Raw genomic sequence first — 22742 nt, forward strand, 5'->3', positions numbered from 1 at the left:
TCTATTTCCCCTTATGTTTCCAATTTACATTAAAACCCCTAACCCTAATTCACATCACTTTTTTTCTTCTTCATCCGCTATATTTTAGGCTTTTTCACATACACTTGATTCCTGTTTTTCTGGAGGGCACTGTTTTATGTCCATTAACCTCTCACCTCTTGCCACAAAGTCAGGTTTTCCAACCTAGCAACTTCTTTACTGTTGCCTTTAAAGGTACAGTTTCCTTTTGTGTTAAGGATATGAGTTAAGCCCCCCATTTGCCCCCTCCAGGACTTGTAAAACACTTCAGAAGAAAAATTCCACAATCTTGTGGAGAGACAAACAGAAAGATATCAAAGCAAACCTGCCAGATACAAGACAATCTAAAACAAAACATACCATTCTGTTCACTTTAGCTTATTCAACAGAGGGGGGCGGGGGGTAATAGAAAAGAGCACTGTATTGAAACACTGAAGTTGAAATAAGACTATCAAACAACCTGCTTAAATAAACATTTACACTTAAAAGTCTCTATAAAGAACCTTTCAGAAACTGCTACAACATCTGATTGTAGTACTTTTAGTTCTCATAGTGCCTTTGGTCAGTGCTGCCGACATGGGCTGTTGCTGCCTTTCCCTTTCTAAATGGACTAAACTGTGACTTCTCCAGGAACCAGCACTCAGCTGAATGTACAGGACCACATCAGCAAGCCAGCTCTGAAGACATCAACACAGAGAACGTAACATCAGGAAAAAAATCAATGGATGGCACACTGACAGCAAAAGGTAAACATCCTGGTACAGCGTTAGAATGAGATGGGATGTAACAAAGACTCTGTTTAGAAGTTTTGGGGGGGGGGGAAATCCCAAGCCCCCAAAACAGCCATGTTTCTTGGAAGTGAAGCATCATTGCACCTGTTTGAAACATTATGACAAGAGAACCCATTCTGAGAAAAACCTCTACCTCGCATGTCATCTTATGTTACCATGCCTCAAGCTACTCTTCATTTTCCTGGTGCCTATGGGTACATCTAAAGGGTAATTAAAAGGTGCAACCACAGTTCAAGTAGAACCAAACTGGTTTCGAACGAGCTAGTTCACATGTCAATGCACGTGGTAATGTTGCAGGGAGAGCAACATGATGAAGTTACAATAAAAACAAGGACAGATACACCAAAGATTAGTTTGATTCAAACTATTAATTTACACAGTGTTCTATGAACTATTCTTTGCTAACTATTGTCACAGGTATATATAAAATAGCTTTAAAATAACTAGTTTCTAGGAATAAAGTTGCAATCCCATTTCTGGATAGCTCATAGACATATCCCAACTTTGTTAAGCCTTTCGTTAACATTAAGCACTCAGTGCAGAAAATATGCCAGCAAACAAAAAAATCCAGAGAAACAGCAGCTTGAATAAAGGATAAAGAGACTATTAAACACAACCATTCAGTACCATTTGGGAATTCTGCAGAAACAGCAGCCCAGTATTTTCACAGCTCATGACATATCTTTTCAGCCTGGAGTTTCAGTTTTCATGAAACGCCCTCAAGAGGCAAAGCTTAAAATCATCATTACACATATTCTGGCACGAGCAATACAAATTTAAAGATTATGAATGGGACGAGTTTCTGCTGGTTTTAAGGCCTCCGGAGACATGACAATTGGAACCGGCCACCATGGCTACAGAGGAAGCACAAACCCTTCATCATACAGGTAGTCAAAGAGCTAACGTTATGGCTGGGATAACGTAAGGCTATGAGGTGACGTTTGCAGGGAGCAGGTACAGCTTTTGTAAGATCAACTAAGATCACTAGCGGAGAAAAACCGTACAACCTTGGAAGACCCAAGAGAAAGTTTCCCTTCCCCTCCCCCTCGAGCTGAGGCACTCCTCACACCCCGTCCCGCCAGAGGACAACACGGCCGGTCCCGCCGGCACGCAGCAGCACCGGGGAAGCCCGTCCTTGCGGCACGGAGTTGTCCGACTCCCCACAGCCACCCCGCCGACTCCTAAAGCCCGAGCGCAGCGCTTCCGCGGAGCGCGGCCCGCCACCGGCACAAGACCCGCCGCCCCACCAGCCACGCGGGGGCTCCCGGGGCAGGACCGGCCCGGCCCGCCGCCCTCCCGCTTCCCGGGAGCCGCCTCTCCTCCCGCTCCCCCGGCGGGCGGCGCGGGGCCGGCGGGAGACGACCGGCCCCGCCCCGCCCGCGCGGCCCCCGCCTGTTGCACGCGCGCAGGCCGGCGGCTCCCGCAGCCGGCGGCAACCCCAGCCCGGGCCTCCCGCAGCCCGGGCCGAGACGCCCCCCCCCCCTCCACCGGCCCCCCGCGGGGACCCCGTCCCTCCTCCTGCGCCCGGCCCGGCCCCGCTCACCGCCCGGCTGCCGTTATCCCCCCCTCCGCCGGCTCGGCTCGGCGGGGCGCGGGCCCGAGACCGGGGCTCCCCCCTCCCGGAGGCGCGGACGGCGGCGCTCTCCCCCCCGTACCTGCTGCCGGCGCAGCCCGGCCCGGCCCGGCCCCGCGCTGTCTCCTCTCGGGCCCGAGGCGCGCGAGCGCCGCTCCCTCCCTACCTGCCTGCCCAGCGCTGGCTGGCGACGGCAGTGCGCACGCGCTCTGCGAGCCGCGTGGCTTCCGGCCTCCCCGCAGCGCCCTCTGGGAGGGAGAGCCCTTCCGGCGGCCCCGCGGGCCAGGCGAGGCGAGCCCGGCCGGCAGCGGCGGCGGCGACCGCCCCTCGCGCAGCAGCGGCGGCGCCCTCCACAGGACGGCGACACCGGCCAGCCGCGGCCCTGGGGAAGACTACGGCTCCCGGCATGCAGCGCGCGCCCCGCGCAGCCGCAGGCAGGGCGCACCGCTCCCGCCGGGACCGCCGCAGTGCGCCGCGGGGGATGCCGGGAGCTGTAGTGCGGCGGGCGGCGCCGCCGCAGCCGGGAGGGTCTGGGGAGGGGGAGGAGGCGCCGCCTCCCCGCCTGAGGGGCGGTGGCCGGGCGGGTCCGCAGGCCCGGAGACGGAGGCGATGGCGGCTGGGCGCTTCCCTGCGGAGCGTGGCGGCAGTGGCGCAGCAGCCGGAAGAATGGCAGGGCGGCGTTAGGCCGCCGGTGGCCGCGGACCGTAACCTGCCGCCTGTCAGCGCTGCTGCCGCAGGGGAGCTTCGTGACAGGCGGCGGTAAAAGGGACGAGGACTCCCCGGGGGCTTTTAGAGCCCCGGGTAACCTAACGAGCACTTTAATTAATGCTTCCTGCGGTGCAGGCTACGTAGTGGTGGCCTTGGTGTCACCACAGACCACATCACTGCAAGCGAAGCGCTGCGGTCTTCTGCGCACGCTGAGGGCTACGGGTGAAAAGCGAAGCCATTTCGCAGTGTCGCCGGCAATTGTACGGTAGTAAGGCTGAACACAGCGGAGTGGCAGTAATGGATACAGCGGTGGTCGCTGGTCGTATAGTTAGCACGAAAAGCGGCTATAGCTGCTAGTCAGCCGTGGTATATGTTGAGGTAGATAGCATACATTAGGTTGTGTGACAAAGGCTCGTCTGCACGCCCCACAAAGGAGCGCAGGGAGAGAACAGCAAGAGGGGGAGCCCAAACAGCACCCTGCCGGGCTGCTCCCAGGCCCATCCCAGGAGCCATCAGCCCACCAAAGGCCTATCTCCACACGCCCTGAGGAGCACAGGGGCACGATGGCAGGCGGGAACCCAAAATAAGGACCCAGAGGAAGGGACACCCTGTCCGGGCCCCTCCCCGGGCTGTCCCAGGGGAGCCTCAGCCCCAGAGCACCTTTAGGGCTGGGGGTGGTAGCTGCGTTCAGGGGTGTGGGACACATGATGGGATGCAGGGGAAGAGCGTTTGGGGATTGCGCAGGACTCATTAGGGGACGTTTAGGGGAGGAACCAAAGGCGGGAAAGGGAGGGATCTAGGTGGTTTGTGGAGGATCGAGTGTGGGAGAACAGAGGGATACGGGAATAAAAAGGGCCAGTCGTGTGTAAATGGTTTGTGATGGTTTGGCCATGCCCTGTGCCTGATCAGCGCAGCCTGTCCCATCTTCTCATTAAACTTCTTTCGGACTTTGCCCTGGCCAAGGGACTCTCGTTACCACATGCAGGGGGTGGGGGGGGGTCTGGGTGCCAGCGGCTGGGACTCGTGCCCGTGGGGCAGCACCTGGCATGGGCACGGGCGTGCGGGCGAGCGTGTGAGCAGCAGTGAGGGTGCAGCTGGACCAGCCAGCGAGGGGGCCTGGGGGCTGGGAGGGGGCTGCGAGTGGGGAGATGGCTGCCAGGGGGACCGGGGCAGTCCCGTCCAGCTGCCAAAGAGGCTGGGGGGTCCCTGGGGGCGAAACCACCACAGGGGAGCTGGCTACTGGGGGACCAGAGGGACTGGAGAGGCTGGGATCGAGGGGCAGCTACTGGGCAGACTGAGCCCAGTTGCTGGAGGGAGCCACTCTGTACATATGTGTGTATATATATATATACACACATTGTGTATATATATATATACACACATATGCTTACTAGCGCACCTCCATCCTGCTCAGCCAGAGAGGAAGGTGGGATGAGGCTGCTGGCGCTGTGTTTGTGTAAGTGTTCTGTATGGCTGGCTGCGTTATCTGTGTGGCCATCCATGTCTATATATATATATATGTGGTGTGTATGTAATACAAGCTCAGCCTGGCTACTGCTTGGACCTGGGGGCATGGAGCTGCAGCAGCCTCGCCTCTCTCAGGCTATCAGATCTGGCCCGATTTTCCCATATTAATAGATACGTGTATTTGTATACATATCATATGTATACATATACATATATGATATACATATCATATACATAGGTATAGTTCATAGCTTCTATGTAGCACAGCATTTCTACCCATAGAATTGAGATAAGAGAGATTAAAGCAGACAGGCAACAGCTTTCTCCCAAAGCATTTGCACCAAAAAATAAATAACAGTTACACTTTTCTTTCAGAGATTTCACGTTTCTCGCACCCTACCAGTAAGCACATCCGTACTGCAGCAGGAGGTCTGGTTACAGTATTGGTTGGCATTCCTGAGATACCTTGCATCAAATTAGCACAGGTAAGGGCGGCAGCAGAGATCTGCAAGTTCTATTTTTGCTGAGAGTCTGGTTTCAGGTGTAGCTGAGCTAATACAATGGTGTGCTGCAGGTACAAGGATGAATTCCTGTTTCTCGTCGCCTTCGCTCTTCTGCTCCATTTTCTCCATCATGTACTCATTTTCAGGGATGGTGAATTATGTTCATTCTGCACATCTTGTTATACCCTGCCCTAAAAGGCCACCACAGATGACACCTTTTTGCAGTACAGCCATCACCTGCAGGCAAGGATTTGTAAAACTCGGGGGGGGGGGGGGGGGGGGGCAGGCTTGTGTTACATGAGGCTGTGAGGCAGAGTACCGACCAGGGTGAGGCAGGCCCAGGGCAGGCTGTTTGGGTCTGCGTGATCACCGAGCAACACATGGAAGCAGTAAAAAGCGCCACCAGAGTTCAGACTGTCTGGAAACACAGAGATCTAAAACCAGGCTGACATCAGGTGCCAGTACAGTTAAGACAGAAGGTAGCTTCATTTCTGACAACAGCTACTTCTGAAGCCCTAAGTATTTTAGTAATCTGGGTTAATTCAGCTGGAGGGAGTTTACTCCTAAACCAGTAATACAGAATTTTGAGAAGAATTTTTTACTTCATATAAAAGTGAGGCATGCAAGCAGCATGTTTTTAAACACAGTCTAAAAAGATGACAACAACATTGAAGGCTGAAGAATGACCCCGAACTGGGGGGGTGAGGGGTGGAAGTGGATGGGGTAAACAGATCAGCAATCATGTTGTGATTGGGTGAAATTCGGGTTTAGGCATATTACCACTGGCCCCTGTTTTCCCCAGTGCAATGGGATGACAGAAAATGGTATGACAATAATACAGCCCTTTCTAAAAAAGGCCACGGAGCCAGACTGCTAACCATATTTAGCACTACTAAATTACGATTGGCACCAGCAAGCCTTGGTTGTCACCTACTGACATTTTGTTCAGCCCTAAAAATGAAAACACAGTTGCCTGCACTGTTTCAAACGATGAGAGTCACTGGGGACTCGCAGATAGGGAAAGAGAAAGATAAGGCAAAGCAACAAGTTCATCGTGACTGAGGATCTCAGAGCCGCCACCACCACAGCCAAAAGGTGTTCTGTGTTTCTGAGGTGGTGAAAAGTGGTCATGCATGGCAGCAGGGTCACAAGAGGTGTCTTTGCAGCCAGATGGGGTGAGCACCCACCAGGGAGAAGCAGCGCCTGCCCTATCTGCACCCCTGAACCTCCCTGACATGTAGTAGTACCCGTTTGTCTGTACTCACCATGAGTATGAAATGGTCACCATGAAACTCAAGAAACTCAACGTGAAACTCACCATGAAATGCTTTAATGAGTCCACGCTGATGGTAAAACGTGACTGCTCTCCTTTGCTCCTTTGCTTCCTCAGGTTTGGCTGAGGAAGGGTGACACTGGGAGCTGCACCCTTCAGGCTTCCTCCTGGTGGCTGGTGGGACCCTTTCACTGTGCAGTGGACAGGCTGGAGCTGGGGAGTCTCCTGGGGGTCCCTGGGAGGCGGGCAGGCAGATCTGCCCGGGTGCTCAGCTCTGGGCCATTCCTGCTCTCTTTCTGCCCACCCCTGCCCAGACAGATCGGAAACCCGCCATCGCTGTCTGCACCAGCTGCTAGAGTTGGTGACGATGGGAGCCAGGGGCACGGCGACAATTCCAACAGCAGAAACCACAAACTGGTGTGGGCACCAAGGGGAGTTAAGGCATAAAGGGCAAAGCTCCATCAGAGAGCGGCAGGGAGCTGATACAGGGCTCTGGGAAGGGTTTTGATCTTTTCCTCTCATGCAGGGGGCACGGAGTATTATTGGTTCTGCCTCTCACATCATCTCTGTGAAGTATCACTCCAGAAGTGACAGTGTTAACAAATACAGTGGAAGAGACTGCTCTGTAAGCTGAGCTACACGGTCACATGCACGGGTTTTATTTTTAACATCCCAAAACTACTTGATGTTTCTGCCTGGGCTTGCTCCGTGTCCTCCCATTCTCTCCTCTTTCTTTGCTTGCAGCTCTCCCTTACCTCACTTCAACCCAGCTGAGCACAACCAGGAGAGCAAGTGTTTGGTACACACACAGGGACTCTATGATTAAGGTAAGGCTTTGTAAATAGAGTCGGAATCTTTATTGGTGAAACCTTATGCAATGCAATGGTTACTGTATTGAGCTATGAAAATCAAGACGTCTTCAAAACAGCCTTAGTAATTAAGATGAAGTAGAATAATCAGACACAAGATGTCTTAAATGACACCCTAAAACAGAGGCAGCTGGTAATTGTGAACGCTTCTGTGACATGCTACTCTAAAAAAAACCCCTCCATAATACATTCAGTGGATTAGCCATACTTTGCAGCACTGTATCTGGGGTTTTAAAAAACTAAGATGCTTATTCTAAGATGGGAGCTTCAGCAGCAGGACAGATGATAAATCAAAAATTCAATTTCTGTAATTTTCAAGAAACTCTGAGAGAAGTGAGACAGGGAGATACAGTAAGGGTCAGAGGAGAGGCAAGAGCAATCTTGTGGCAAAAATGCTAAGACTTAAAATCTGGTAAGTTCTGTAGATTCAGACTGCAAACTTTATGTTAGTAATCCAGACTGAATGAATGATGACGAAGTAAGAATTACAAGGGTTACAGGTACTACTGTACCATTTAGAGTGGTGGCTCATTAGCAATTTTTATTCAGGAATCTTTTTGCTTTTTTTTTTTTTATGACTTAGACCTTAACCAATAGCTCTGAAATTCTCTATACTGGGCACCTGCCTTGGGCTGGGTTTCTTTTGTTTTGCTTAAAACCATTCACTTGACTATCTCAAGAAGTTTTCAGAAAAGTATGTTAATGAGATTGTTACCAGGGCATAAAATAGAACCTGAGCCCAAAGAAAAAACCCACAGTTTGGACCATTCTTTTTTTTTTCCTCAAACTGCAACTAAACTGGAACCTGTTATTTTAAAAGCACTTGCTGAACTCAAACTAAACCCAAACCCATTTCCCAGTTACCGATGCAAAGTGAGAGTTTGCCTGTGTCTCTACCAAGGACAGCACAGGGACCCCTCATATGCACGAGGAGCAGCAGAGCGGCTCCATGCCACAGCCTCCCCCTTCTCCCTGTCCTGCCTGTCTCCCACACGACTCCCCAACATGCCCAGCACAGACCCTGCTGCTGGGCTGCCCTGCACAGTACTGCCAGCCCAGGGGACCACTTCAGCACCTGGAATTTTTGGGTGGGTTTGTCTCAGGTGAGCTATGGCTACATTGCACCAGGTAGAGAGGAGCAAGAAATATTGCTGATCCAGATCTCATAGGGGGGAGTGCAGTGTGGGGTTTCTACCAGCAGTGCCCTCTGTTACCCCTGCCTTACTACTCTGAACTCTCCCCTGCTCCTCCCAGAACAGCACCAATGCATTTCACTGGACAGAAATTGCACAAGCAAGTTATGGTGCCTCTTTACTGCATGCATGCAGCACAGATTCACCAGGCGAGGGGGAAGCCTGATGGTGCGACAGCTTCTCTTGAGCTCCACGGTCCTGCATGCCAGGTTTAGGGAGCTGAAGAGAAGCTGATGTGCTGCTGTGAGAACCAGAGCAGCAGGCATGCTCTAGAAGAAAAACAAGGAACATGGACTGAAGTCTTTGCCAGACTGATGCACTATACTGTGGACCTACTCCATCCCTGTCATTTTAGAGCATATTTTTTTCAGTATAAAGCAATTCCAACCCATTCAGTAACTCTGAACTAGTGGTTATTGCCATGAAACACCACAGCCTTAGCCAGCTGATCCCCAGCTAGAAAATACAGGGAGTAGCTCCCTAATTGTCACAGCTTCATCCTTCCATCTTTGGGCTTATCTAACAGGTCAGTTGTCTCACGGAAAACCTTTTCACTCCACAAGTCTTATACTGAGGATTTGAGGTTCACCAGAAGGATTGCCCTGGAATCAAAGTGCCCCTATAAAATCCATGTGAACTTGTTCAAGGTCTGAGCCTCAAAGAAACTATGTCTTGCACATGCTCGCTAGAAGTATTGATGAAGATTTCAGCTATACCTTTTATGCTCCCTTTCCACCTACCCTGAGCTGTACCATATTCACTGTCTGACTCATTTAAAGCTTGGCTGGCAACACGTATATGCAAGATCAGTCTGAATGGCAACTGCAGAGCAGGTGTGCCACGAAAGACAGTGACCCGCTCTGCCTAACGCCAAGGCGGTCACTCAAGCTGCAGCTGCCCCGGCTGTGGGTGTTGAGATGTGGGGCTTGACTCACTTAGGGGTCACCATGATTCCAGGTGGTGGCATTCTTGGGTTTGCTTTTTATTTTGTATCGAACGAAAGGACTTCAGAAAAATTAGGCTCCCGAGAATCACATACAAATGCGGTATGGTACGGTTTCCAATGGCATAGTGTTTTCTTCCTCAGCTCCAAGAAATAAATGTATCTGTGTAGCAAAAGGAGACCCAAACCTGATTTCTTGCTGAGGTTTTTAAGTACATAGTGATTGAGGAAGAGCACTGCATGAAAAGAGAAGAAAGTCTCTAGTTTAAGGGGACTTAGATGCTCTCCTACAAAATGTGATTCTACAACTGGCTCTGTCAGGGGGTTTGTGCAGGAGGCATGCAACTGCAAGTGAAACATCAGAACCCGAGCATCTCCATGCTTGGTGTATATATATTTTTTTATATAAAATATTATATTCTATTTATTTTCATCTTTCTATAATTTAATTCTACATCTGCCAAATAGAAGTAATAGTATATTTTAACCTCAAGTGCACCTCTAGTACTGCCAAGATAAATTCATTATTGGTTGTGAACCCCCTCAGATACTAAGATAGTAAATATATTGAAAAACCCTTTAAGGAAATTAATAACTCTGTATTCAGCTCAGGATTTAAGTATTATGATAAAAATGAGATGAACACCATATACTGGGTAACAAGAATTAAAAGAAATAGACAACATCTCCTATCTTCACTATACGCTTCACCAAAAGTATTCACATTCCTTGAAAATATTTTTCTTTTTAACATTATATATAACTTTAACATTCTTGGCTCTAGCATTTGGCTGCAAACTTTCCTGAGATTTTTTTAAGAGCTCCTTATCATGCTATAAATCTTAGAAAGATTGTTTTATGTTCATTTGCAATCTCATCTCAGAGGCACTCTTTAAGGTAATTATCTGGGGTTTCTGGTGGCCCTTTTCGATGGTCCTTTAAAATGGGAGGCATCCTTTGACTTTGTGCAAAGAGCTCAGATGTGATGTATAACCTTAGTATGTCATATGACCAGTCACATATAGCAAATACCAAATAAGTAAACAGTTGTATTGTTTTGGCTCATTGACTGCAACTGAATTAAATATATATTTACTGAAAATAAATTGTAATTGGTTTATAAACTGCAAGTTATTGTCACTGAACAGATTCGCTCCAGACACAGACATATCTGCAGTTAAAATAGCAACTGTATATTTTTAAACCTTACTTGATTTGCTGTCATGACGGTCTAAAAATAAAGATTTACCAAAGTGGACAGACTGTGGACTGTAATTTGCATCCTTTCTTTCCACAGTAGCTTGAACATGATTCAAGTAAGTATTTCTGTTTTGATTTTTTTTCTAGCCCAGCTCTTAGGAAATTTTGCAAGTTGCAGGGAAACAAGAAGTGTACAGGTTTAGAGAAATGTTTCATCACCTGACATATCTGTGTGTCACCTGCCTTGATGTTATGTATCAAACTTATTGAGGCAAGAATTTGTAAACTTTCTGCTCAAGGTTTTGAAAGTTGTAGTTTGTGTACTGACAATAACACCATCAACTAAACCACAGAGCTAACTAGATCATCAGTTAAAATACAGAGCTCCTGATTACTGGCATGTCAGAATAGAAGAACCATTCAAACCCTGATAAATATCAGAAAAATTCTCTATCCCTTCTTCCTGTCCTCTAGCTTCACAGATTTGACACTGAGAAGAGAGGCATAGAAATCATTTGTCTGAAAAGAACAGCATACACAAGTTAGACATGAGGTAAACTCAACTAAAAAATACCTGAATAATGATGAAGACTGATTCTGGATCTGAATGCTCTGATTATGGTCACTTTTCATAAAAAAAGCGTGTATTTTCTTTCTCTACACGTGATTCGGATGGGGTTCGTTTCAGCATATAGCAGTGTGAAAGCAGGCTCGTCTCCAGAAACTTTGCAATCAGTCCTTTCTGTGTTTTGGAGAACCATAAGGCCTGTGCCTCTGATGTATTTTTATTTATCAATTATTTCTCTCCGAGAGTTACTTTTGCAGTGGAAAGTATTGTCACACATTCATGTTTTTATTGCTGTGTAATGTACCCAGCCTTCCTCTGACCTTATGCAAGTCATAGCTGGGACTATTTTTAGAGATTATATTTGCAGCAAAATGTTACAAGAATGAGAGCAGCAAGGATGCTGCCAATGTGAAACAAATCCATCTGTATCTCCTGCTTCTCTGAGCCGCATAAAAGTAAATGTAACTAAACAGCCTAAAGCAAGACAGATGCCACCCTAAACCACATGTATTTAAGGGCTGGATGTGCCTGGGGCCACCCTGGCCAGCACCCTGGTGTCACCCCAGTGCAGAAGCCAGTGCTTCCCAAGACAAGGCAGGGAATGTTATAATGCGTAGTCATGAAATACTATTTTTCTGCATTGCTGGCTCAAGCTCTTTCCATGCAAACAAAGGTGAAGGTACCTGAGCCTTATACTTCAGAGTGTAAGTTTGTCCCTGGATAAAGGGACCACCAAGGACGTGTTCCTTTACTCTGCAGGACCGAGGGGGAACGGGGTTGATTCATTAGGAGGTGTAAACAGGTATTGGTCGGCGTTGGAAGTCACAAAGGATGGAATGAAGATGTGTTGAGCAATTAATGCACATCAAATTCACACACAAGCGTGTGGTCTTTAGTGACTGCAGGAACCCACAAGCATTGCCTTTCCCAGACACCTTTCCTTCTCCGGCATTGTTTGTGACTTCCATTGCCGGGATGTGAAAGCGTGAAAGATGAGAAGTTAAGAAAGTACCTTCAAGAAAGAGAGGGGAAGCAGCTTCACGTACCATCTCTTCCCCTTGAGCCTGAGCCTACTTCCTCTGCAGCACAGCTGTCCTCAGGGCTAGGTCACTTAAGCCTGGGGTTGCAAAAGCACTCACATCTAGGTAGATGACGCTACTGTATTTTCTTTAACCTTAGGAAAAAAACAAAGTCTAAATTATTTTACTAACAATGTCTATTTTTTCCCAGAGCCAAATGAGAGCTTGCTGGGCCTGTGGTAGTTCCTACTGCATAGAAAGTGTGGTGGGAAGACTTGTCAAAAATCTTTTTCCCATTTTCACAAAAAAAAAAAGCGCCCTGGGTCCTGTTTGGAAACAGAACTCCAGTTCCTCCTTATCATTAACTTTTTCCCTTCCACAAAGATTCGCAGTAGGCTGAACCAAGCTGGAATGCAGCCCCTACAGCAAGGAGCAGAAAGTCAGAAGTTGGGAGTTTTCTACTAGCAGCAGCTCTTCTTTGGGCCAAGTTACTGATGCCAGTTGAAGGTATCCAGGGAAGTAGCTCCAGGTGGTGACTGATTAGTTCTCTAATCCAACAACTGTGTGTGAGGGGAAAGGACCACAGGAGGTCCTACATGTTCCCCCAAAACAGCATCTCTTATGGACATTGTTGAAGAAGACTGCTGGGCTGGGTGGACCACTGGTCTGACCCAGAGTGTCATGTTCTTAGATTTTTTACAGGAGAAGGCATGCCTCATGCTAATCACCATCTCCATTTACTTGCTGCCGGACTCTGTGCTTCTGTTTTCCCATTTTTAGGAAGGATTAACAGCTATTGCTGGGAATTATTGCAAGGATAGAGATATTATGAGCAAGGGGAACTGAGAACTTTTGGAAGCAGGCCTCCTAAGTGCATTATTTTTACATTAAACTAATTTAATTGACTTACTGGGAAAAACCGAAAAACACAATAATGAAACCAAAGCCAGTGGTTCATTGTGACACAAAGCTAGTAATCTGGTAGTGATAACTTTTTATATAAGGATCTTCATACATACTGGTTTTGTACTTCTGCTTTTTGTTGTTGGGCCTCAGGAAAACTGTATGTACTTTTTATATCAAAGGTTTTTAAGGGGAGGAGAGGAAAAAATTATATATATTTTGAAACCGCATTAATATAGAAGTGTGAGAATGGAAATGCAATTTTCCTTAAGAAAACATTTAACCTGTTTATATAATAAAGCTGGTTAAAATTTCTGAAACATTTGGTTTGGCAACCTCAACTTGTTCTTTTAATCCAGTCTGTCAGTTGCAAAACATTAAACTCATGGAGCTGCCTGGTGGCAGCTGAATTTATGAAACAGAGACTGGTATTGTTTATTACTTGTTGCCTGGGACCTCTTTCTCTATTTTCTGGCCCCTTGTGGTGTCACTAACACCTTCTTAAGCTGAATCTAAAATATGATCAGCTCAGGATCACCTATTCAGTTCCAGGTAGTGTTTGACACTGACTTTTCAGAAGTGAACTGAAAAAGTAGAGCAGTGGTGACTGGTTTTTGTAGGACCATGCTCTAAAACAAATCCCAAAGGAAGAAAAGTGGATTATTTCTCAAAGAGACACCCTGTAAAAGGCATGCTCAGGCTGACTTCTCCCCTGCACCGTCACAGGAAAGGAAAAGCTCTGTTGAGGTTAGACCTTTGTCGCTCCCCTTCTGCCCTAATTGCACACCATGGTGCTGAGCGGAGCATGAGATAAACCATACCTGCCCTCTTCTCTTCCTCCCTATCTACTTGGCATTCACTGGTGACAGCAAGGGGAAGAAAGGGGAAAGGCAGTTTGTAAAAAAAAGTGAAAGAAAATGTATTTAACTGGGTGATTATAACCTTGCAACAAGCCTCTACTGCACTCTGGAGCTTCTCTCCAAAATGCAGACAGAGGCATCGCCTTATTCCAGGTTTTGACACCTGAAAGTAGATGTAGCAAATAACCTGCCCAAAGGAAAGTCCCCCACAGTCTCTGTTCCACAACATGCAGGCATCATCTAGGAGTGTAAGGGTAAATCAGGAAAGCAGAGTAAAGAAGGCCAGGCAAATTAGCCTTTGCCCAGGCTGTTTTCCACACTGGGAACTGGGATCATGAAGCTAATCCTCACTCTCAGCCTTGCTGGTGTAGAGAAAAGGGAGGTTCATTTGCGCAACATTCATGTCTTTATGGGGGGGTGACAAGACACGTAGGCCAAACGACCAGCTAAGTTTTCTAGAGAGGAAAAAGAAATGTCATCTTTTCTACTCAAACAGCGTTGAGAAAGTGGGAAGCTCCTTCACTGTGCCTCTGGCAGTCTTGATTTCAGCAGCTTGGTATAGATAGACCCAGTGTAAAAATTGGGACAGAAAACAGCTCGCTCCCAGACTCTGCTGGGCTAACGAGTAAGGACCTTATCTATATCCATGCTGCTATCAGGCCGCGCTGTACCGCGGGGATCAGTGCTGATACGTGACGATATGGAGCTGGCAGTCATTTGCCCACAGCCTTATTCCCACCAGAAGTGCATGTGAGCACCTAACATGTAGAAACCAAGCATGGGCACGGAGGGTCTGTGGCCATCCTTGCTCCTTCAGGCAATAACTCTTGTCTTCTTGTCTTTGCTACACACAGCGCCGGGCTCAGAAGGCTCCCCCTGGGCAGCACAGGCACTGTGAGAGATGTTTCAGCCGGCATTGCCGTGCACCGGTTGAGCCCTCCATCTCCTGCATGGTGATCAGCTGCCGCATTCACTGTGGGGCCACCTTCCACATGTGCAAGGAGGAGGAGCACCAACTGCTCTGTCCCTTAGAGCAGGTCTCCTGCCTCAACTCAGCCTATGGCTGCCCTTTTTCCATGGCCCGCTTTAAGCTGGCGAAGCACCTCCAGGTCTGTCCAGCCAGTGTTGTCTGCTGCTCGATGGAGTGGAATCGCTGGCCAAACGTGGATTCAGACACAACCCTCCACAAGAACATTATGAAGGAGACCTTGAACGAAGAGTGTCTGGACACAGCCTTGGCGCTCAGAGACCAGAAGATACTCTTCAGGACTTTGAAAATAGCCGACTTGTTTCCAGAGTGGAGGAAAAAGGATGAAGTGGAAGAGCTAATGGACGAAGCCATGGGTGGGGAAGAAGGTGCTGTGGGAGGAGTAGCCTGTGGTTCCCGAGAGGGTGATGACCAGTTGTCCGAGCTCAGCCAACGTGAGCGTGAAGATTTGGCAAAGGACAAAGAGGGAATGGATCTGGGGAGTTACAAAACCTGGGAGAACATTTTCAGCAAAGAGCTCCTGGCTTGCAAGGTAACAGGCTCAGAAGCCGGCGCAGGACAAAAGATGGAGGAGGCTTCCAAGAAAACAGCATCAGCCCGTCATGCTGCCAGCTCCACAGAGAAGGCAAAGGAAGTACCTGACAGTGCCGAAGAGGGAAAGGACCAAAAGCCTGAACAAGTAAAACCGAATACAGAAATGACAGGACTGGCTCCCTGGCAAGAAGGGGTCCTGGAGAGGCTGAAGAAGGAAGTTGGTGTAGGTGATTACAACATGTATCTGGTACATCATGGGGGAATGCTCATCCGCTTTGGCCAGCTAGCTGCTTGCACCCCCAAAGAAAAAGACTTTGTCTATGGGAACTTGGAAGCTCAGGAGGTGAAGACTGTCTACACCTTCAAAGTGCCAGTTAGTTACTGTGGGAAAAGAGCACGACTAGGAGATGCACTGGGCCACAAGATACCAACTTCAGACAAGTCAGTGGATACCTCAGAATTGGGAATAAACCTAGAAGAACTACCTAAGGCAAATGTAGTTAAAGCCACGCTGCTGTGTGCACTGGAAAAAGAGCTGAAAGGCCATGAGATTTCCGAAGCAAGGGGTATCGATGGACTCTTTGTGGATTTTGCAACACAGACATACAGCTTTCCTCTGGAGCCCTTCTCCTCCAAAGCTGTTCTAGCAGATATTCTGGATGAAAAAAGCCCACCAGAACTCCACATGGAGCTCTACACTGAATGTGTAACCAGAAGACACAACAAAAGCAGTTCAGCTTTCACGTTCACTTGCAGTCATTTCTTCAGGAGGGACGAGTTCCCGTCCCACTTCAAGAATGTGCATGCTGATATCCAGTCATGTCTGGACGGATGGTTCCAGCATCGCTGCCCACTGGCCTACTTGGGATGTACTTTTGTTCAAAATCACTTCCGCCCTGATGGACTTAAGGCCAAGGTTATATACAGCAAGCCTCTCAAGACATTTGCTATTAAGCCAGAGGTGGACACCCTCCTTGCTGAGTCAGAGAAACGCAATTCCACAGCGGCTAATCGAGGGAGAAATAAGGACTTGCTGAGCAGCCTCCCAGTGGAAGTGCTCAAGTACATTGCGGCGTTCCTGGACAGCTTCAGTTTATCTCAGCTATCGCAAGTGTCAGTGCTGATGAGGGACATCTGTGCCACTCTTCTTCAAGAGAGGGGAATGGTCCTGCTGGTCTGGGAGAAAAAAAGATATTCCCATGGCGGTACCTCGTGGAAAGCTCGCAAAAAGGCAAGTGACTGTGACACTGGGAAAAAGATGGCCATGGGTTCTCTCCAGATAAAACACAAGCATAGCAAGGGATGCTGCATATAAGCATGCAGATGTGGGGAAGGTTCATGAGGTTGTGAATTTGCACCACAGTTATCAGGGGTCAGGGCTGTAAAATGCAGTACATCTAGCAAAGGTAGGAAGGTGTAAATGGACATCTTCTGACTAGCTGAAAGGCCCCACCCAAGCTTGTCTTGGGTAACCTGTTTGTATGTACACTGTTTTTAGGCACTGGGAACTGAGAATTCCTAATATTTAAGGGTTACATATGGATTTTTGAAGAACTTGAAGTTCATAGTTTTTTTTGTTCTTTACAAGCCCATCTAGGGTATGTCAAAACTAAAACATGCTTTAGAACGCCAAAAAGGTACAGAACAAGGAGACGTGGCTGTGAAAGGAGCTCAGGCATTCCCATCAGCCCCCGAGGGCTTTCATGATTAGTAGTTCACAGGATTGCCATGAGTGTCTGACTCACTGGGTTGTGAGCACCTGAGGGAGCAGCATGGGGATAGGAAGCCACCTTCTGCAAAACTGGTCTCCCACTGTTTGTGCTGGAAAATTACCACCCTTATTGGCTGTTTAGGTAGTCTGAAAGAAATATGTAAACACAGCTCAGTCTAAGTCCTAGTTGAACAATAGTTATTACAGGCTTTTTTCTAGCTGATAGCCTTGCAGCTGCTCCAACATAAAACTGTTTGAAAGAATAACATGAGACACTCCAGCATGACCAAGCAGACAAGACAGAGATCTAGGAACAAACAATTTAGAGATCCAGGGAAGACTCCCAGAAATTATCTAAGGACCTGGCTTTCAAGCAGACCCCTGAAGATCTCCACCTATTAATTCTTATCAAATGGAAGCTTAGCAGTTTATGACTCTTTATTAAGAGAAAGTACTCTTTATTAAGAGCAAACATGAAGTGTGGTGAATTCAAAATCTGTGTAAAAAAGTTTGGTGGCTGCAAGTTGAATTAGCCCAATCCAAAACAGGAATTAGCCACTGAAATAATTTACTGGAGGATGTGGCTTCCTTCAGTAAAAGGAAAAAATTCTGGCTGAGCAATCATATAGCAATTAACTTCAGTTACTGCAGCTCAATTTCAAACCAGCAGCATTGAATTTGAGGACTGTCTAACCCTTTTCATGTTAGCTTTCTGTACTGACCACACAGGAATCTTGTTTCCAATGCACAGACTGCTGAAAAACATTCTGTTTGTAATTAGTCTGAATTTCTTGACTACTGTGTATAATAGCTATGATTACTTAGGACTAGGACAGGGCCAAGTAAGTGTAGCACACCCATATACTGTCCTTCTTCCACAGGAAGAAACATTTTTAGGGAGAAGAAATCTACTATAACTTTAAAATTTTTATTTAATGGTATACAGCAAATACTAAAGTGACTTAATCACAGTCTTATCATTACATGCTAGTATATCACTAAACAGCACATGGTATCACTGCAAACAGTTGGAAAATTTTAACCGCACATTTCTATTTTTTACAAGCTTGTATGTCTTCTAGGAATAACTTTAACCTTAGATTTCCCAGGCTTGTTCTGGAGTGGGGTGAATAACAACAGTGTTGTAACGTTAATTACTTTGAAGTTGCTGATAGATGCTTTGGAAGGTCTTTATGAAGCCAGGTTTCTTTGAGATATGTATCACACAAGCATGCTGTAGTCACTTTGCTTTATAAACATCTTGGATCACACTGTACATGTGATGGAGTTTTCTGTAAAGGTGCGGTGGTCAGGTGTCCTGGATTTCCTCATGCCCTGCACTGGATTGGCAGCAAAAACTGTAGAAGGGTACTTTCCCATTAAAAATGGCAGGTGATGACTAAAGCAGCAAAACCAGCAAGTATGAGGTACATAACAATACAGACCCCATTTTCACTTGTTACGCCAGCCCTGCACAATCAGATGTTCACTAGCCTGTCCAGTACGAGTAATACACACCCACTATAAGCATATATAGATTTTTAAAATCCTCTTCTATTTTTACCAACATTCCCATTTTCTCTCCCCAATTTCTCTCCCCTTTCCTGTATTAGATCTGGCAGTTCAGCAGCCTGTTCTCCAGAGTTAACAAATGGCAGTGCAATGATGTCGCGTGCATGTCGGAGCACCTGAAGAATTGTCCCTTCTACCAAGTGGAGCACAAGACGGACCCCGTGCTGCTGACAGGCATGTGCGAATCTCGAGAGCAGACTCGAAAGACTTTGGTTGCTACTTTCAAGCACAGAGTCTGAACAACCTGCTTCCCCTCCGCCATGCTCCTTTCAGGGCCCTTGAAAAGAAGATTTGGGAATTCGGGTGTAAAGATTGTTGCTTCCAACTGTCCTTTGGACGTAGAAAACTGGCTTCTCCCCAGCTGCATTTGAAACATCCTGCATCTTTTTTTTTTTCCTGCATTAATTTAATTGTTAAAACTTCATCCACTGCTCACTGATATCACGTGCTTTCTGTTTATATTTCTGTTCCTCACTTGATACAGCATCCTGAAGAAAGCAATAAGGATCTTGTTTGAAAACAGCATCGTCACAGCCTTGAAGGTAGGCTGCTGCTCCTGTACCATGTCCCTGAGAGAAGCAAGAGCAGTTAGTTAAGGTACCTAGCTCAGCTAGGTCTGAAACACCTTAGTTTTGGCTAGAAAGCCAAGTTCTAGGAGCACAGGTAGATGCCCTCCTGCCTGGCAGACCTAGGGACTGCTAATCTGTTCTGAGACATGGGCAAAAGAAAAGGACCCCCCAGAATTAAGTGCGTTAATTAGAACCCCAGTGAGGACTCAGGAATTCGCTGTGCAGCCACAGACCATCATTTAGGACCCTGACTCAGGCAAGCATGCCTAGTTGAGCGCAAGTGTAAAGCTGAGTGGGAGCATTCAAACTAAACCAAAGCAAACAAACTTGCTCTTTGTTAGCAATAACCAAGTAGCAAACAGTTTTAGGGGCTCAATTGACTTTTTATATTTTTCAGTTAATAACTTTCTCTGTTTTATTTAAAAATCCATTAAAGCCATCAAAGAATATTTGAAGTCATTTTTAGAATGCCTTACCTACTCAGTTTTGTGGTTGTAAATTGCAAATTGTAATTGTAAGCAACTGTAAACAATATGTCAAAGAAATATTATTCTTTTCTGTAAAAGAAAAGGCATTCAGCAACCCATTCAGTAACAGTACGGATAATGTTTGCTTCCGTTAAATGGGCTGGAGTATAAGAATTTTTTATTTTTTTACACAGCAGAAGAGTGATTAGGATTTGGTTTATTTTTTAATAAATACACTAATTTAAAAACAGAATGTGCTTGTTGAGGCAACAGGTGAGAAAAAGCGGGCATGTTACCAACAGCGTCTGTCTTATTACACTATTTAAACCCATTTCAGAGGCGCGAGTTAGAAATGCCATAGTTGTGGTGGTGGGTGGGATTCCTCTGAAATGGCCGTAAACCGATTTAACAGCTTACAGCCGCTGCACAGCCACAGCGGCGCTGACTCATGCCCCTTTCTCTTTTAAGCTCGTAGCCAGAAGTGCAAGCTCAGGACGTAAGGTCTGGCCTTCATCTCACTGTCTCAGGCAGGAGAACCTCACCAGGAGCTGGGACGTCTGCTGGCCTGGACCACTGCTCTCCTCACCTGGGCTGGCTAGGTGAAAACTGGCCCGGGTGGATGGACACACGCCGCACTTGCCATCCCCAGTCTTGGTGCAGATCTGGGATGAGGCGGCTATGCAAGAAGGAGCCCTCTCTTACCGATAAAGGTTGCTGATGAACCTGAGGTGAGCGCTTGGTAATCGAAGGCATGAATTGCGTGGTCACCAAAACCATGCTGAGTGCAGCTCGTCCTTGTCTACACTTGCAGCTTAAGTGGTCCCTGTGAGATTTTTAACCATACGAGGATGTTTTTCTTCTCCGGACACAGGCCCTCAGGAGCATATCGTCTGAGTTGTGGGGACAGTGGATTGGTCCCAGGAGCAGGAGTAGCAGCACTTACTTTTTTTGGTTTTTTAATGCTATTCTGTTTTCTGTCCCTAGAGATCCTTTCTGGGAAGTCTCATTATGCTTTACACATGAGAATAAACTTGTCTGCGGTGGTATACTGTGGAAAACATGACAAGTAGCATCCCAGTTTTATGCAGAGGAAACTGAAGCAAATGAACATGGGGAACCTAAGCTGGGCCAGGAGCAGTTAAAGCTGGGTGCTCTGATCCTTCATCCTGTGGCTTAAGCCACTGCACAAAAACAAACTGGCCATCCTTTAAAGTTGCTTACAAAAACTCACCTGTCCTCAAAACATCCCTTATAACATAAGTCGCCCAATATTATCACTCTCTTTTACACAGGGAAGTTGACAGAGGTGAGAACATACAGCCAGACTTCCTAGACTGGTCTCTACATCAGCGCCTCATCCTTTGTGTATCATGTACCTGATTTTGAAAGATGCTGAGTACCCAACTGTAGCTGCAGACCACGGTAGCTGGAAATGTATGTCAAAAATTGGGTGCCAGTATCTATGCTGGGTACTTAAAAATGGAGACACTCAAAATTATGGATAATTTGGGGAGGGGGAAAGAAAAGATGCTTAAACAATAGGGTCTCAGAGTAAGTCAGTGTTCAAGGCTGGTATATGAGACCATGAAAAAGTTCAACCTGTGAACCATCTCTTACCTGATCAGCCACTTAGCTGCTGTAAACTGGTGTAGCTGCCCTGAAATTGTGGCTTATGTTAGGTATGAATTGGGCTCGTTTTACCTTTAGTGCCAGTGTCACCAGCACCGCTGCTGTTCCGCTTCTGGCCTCCTTCTGTCGATGCCAGAGGATTTTGTTCTTGTATCTCCCTGCTCCTGGAGATCGCATGACTTCAGTTCCAGCCTTATTACCACTGATCCTGCTTCTTCCCTCTGCAGGAGGTGCCGGAGTCAGGCTACAGGGAGGATGCAACCTTTGCAAATGTGGTGGTTCAGGGTGCGAGTCGGAGATAGGAATGTCGCAACCTCTACCTCTGGGGATCAGCCAGGGTGTACATACAACGTCTAGGAGACTGGATCATTTTCCTTCTGGTACTGCTATAGGGTACGCTGGAGAGACACAGGCTGTTAATTCACAGAGAGAGAAAGAGACAAATTCGCCCCTGTCAATATATGTGTATACTTCTGTAAACTGCAGATTTGGTTGAGTAACCTTCAGCATATACAGTGGAAGCTGAAAATCCACAGTCATCTTCAGGTTAGTCTGGTTAATTCGACCCTGGAAGAGGGAAAGCTGTACAGGAAAGTGGAGATCACCCTTATACTGGTGCGTATCCACCTGGCAAATGTCAGCTGGTAGCCACTTCTTACTTTATCTTGTGCTGCCCGCAAGCCTTGTGAAGGGCAAGAGCAATACTCTGCAGACTCCAGGCTGACATGTTGTGCGGCGTTTCCTCTCGTTGGAAGAACAGGAACTCAAATGATGGCATTGTGGAAATCAGAGAGGTCAGAGCAGGGCCTGGCCTTGGGACAGGAGATCTTGGGACAAGAGAGCAGAAAGACGGGAAACAGGACAGGTAATGGGTTTGGATAGAGGAGACCTGCCTGATTGTACGTGTCATGAGGAGAGGCAAGTTGAGAATGGTAAAAGGGCACAGGAATGAAGGGAAGTGGGATGTGAAGAGGTGATGCAGCTGCAAATGGTTTAGGAGGAAACGGTTCAATTCAACAGACACTAGGAGGATAGGAGTGATGTTTAGGAGAGCAGAGACATAAGGGGAATGGAGAGTTTATTTTATTTGGTTTCTACTGACAAAGTAAGATATTTGGATGAGCCTGGTGAACAGTGAAATGCAGACTCTGTTTCGAATTGTAATTTATACAGTGGACCTCAATCTGTGTTAGAGTATTTAGCCAGCGGATTGTTGAAACGTGAGCTGAGAGGCCATGGTAAAACCATGAAGAGTCACAAATTTTGATGTTCCTGTACACTCATCGTTTGCTGCCAACAACAGACTTTCTGGATAAATGCTTCTCCTTGAGGAAGGAGCTGGAAATTCACAATCAGTGTTATACAGTAACATGGGGCATATGAT

General features: G+C 47.0%; 2 protein-coding genes across 2 annotated transcripts in view; one reads left to right on the forward strand and one right to left on the reverse strand.

Annotated features, from left to right (window-relative positions):
* Window positions 1-2513, reverse strand: part of KPNA1 (karyopherin subunit alpha 1) — a 56778-nt gene extending 54265 nt beyond the window's left edge. The window contains exon 1 of the mRNA XM_050894098.1: window positions 2465-2513. The gene's annotated coding sequence lies outside the window, so the exon portion shown is untranslated. The remainder of the gene's footprint in view (window positions 1-2464) is intronic.
* An 11602-nt stretch (window positions 2514-14115) lies between these two features.
* FBXO40 (F-box protein 40) lies at window positions 14116-20486 on the forward strand. The gene is made up of 4 exons (XM_050894656.1): window positions 14116-14136; window positions 14743-16641; window positions 18735-19235; window positions 20198-20486. The coding sequence occupies exons 1-3, from the start codon at window positions 14116-14118 to the stop codon at window positions 18930-18932; spliced, it is 2118 nt and encodes a 705-aa protein (XP_050750613.1). The 3' UTR covers window positions 18933-19235; window positions 20198-20486.
* The last annotated feature ends 2256 nt before the right edge of the window (window positions 20487-22742 follow it).

Source organism: Gymnogyps californianus, chromosome 1 (assembly GCF_018139145.2).
Source record: "Gymnogyps californianus isolate 813 chromosome 1, ASM1813914v2, whole genome shotgun sequence".
In the NCBI taxonomy this organism is placed as follows: domain Eukaryota; kingdom Metazoa; phylum Chordata; class Aves; order Accipitriformes; family Cathartidae; genus Gymnogyps; species Gymnogyps californianus.

Excerpts from the sequence above, each read along its gene's own strand:
- FBXO40 (XM_050894656.1), top strand. The coding sequence starts at position 14,116 with ATGCAGGCATCATCTAGGAGT. Across the intron at positions 14,137-14,742 it reads TGCAGGCATCATCTAGGAGT|CGCCGGGCTCAGAAGGCTCC; the intron begins GTAAGGGTAAAT and ends TGCTACACACAG. Across the intron at positions 16,642-18,734 it reads CGTGGAAAGCTCGCAAAAAG|ATCTGGCAGTTCAGCAGCCT; the intron begins GCAAGTGACTGT and ends TTCCTGTATTAG.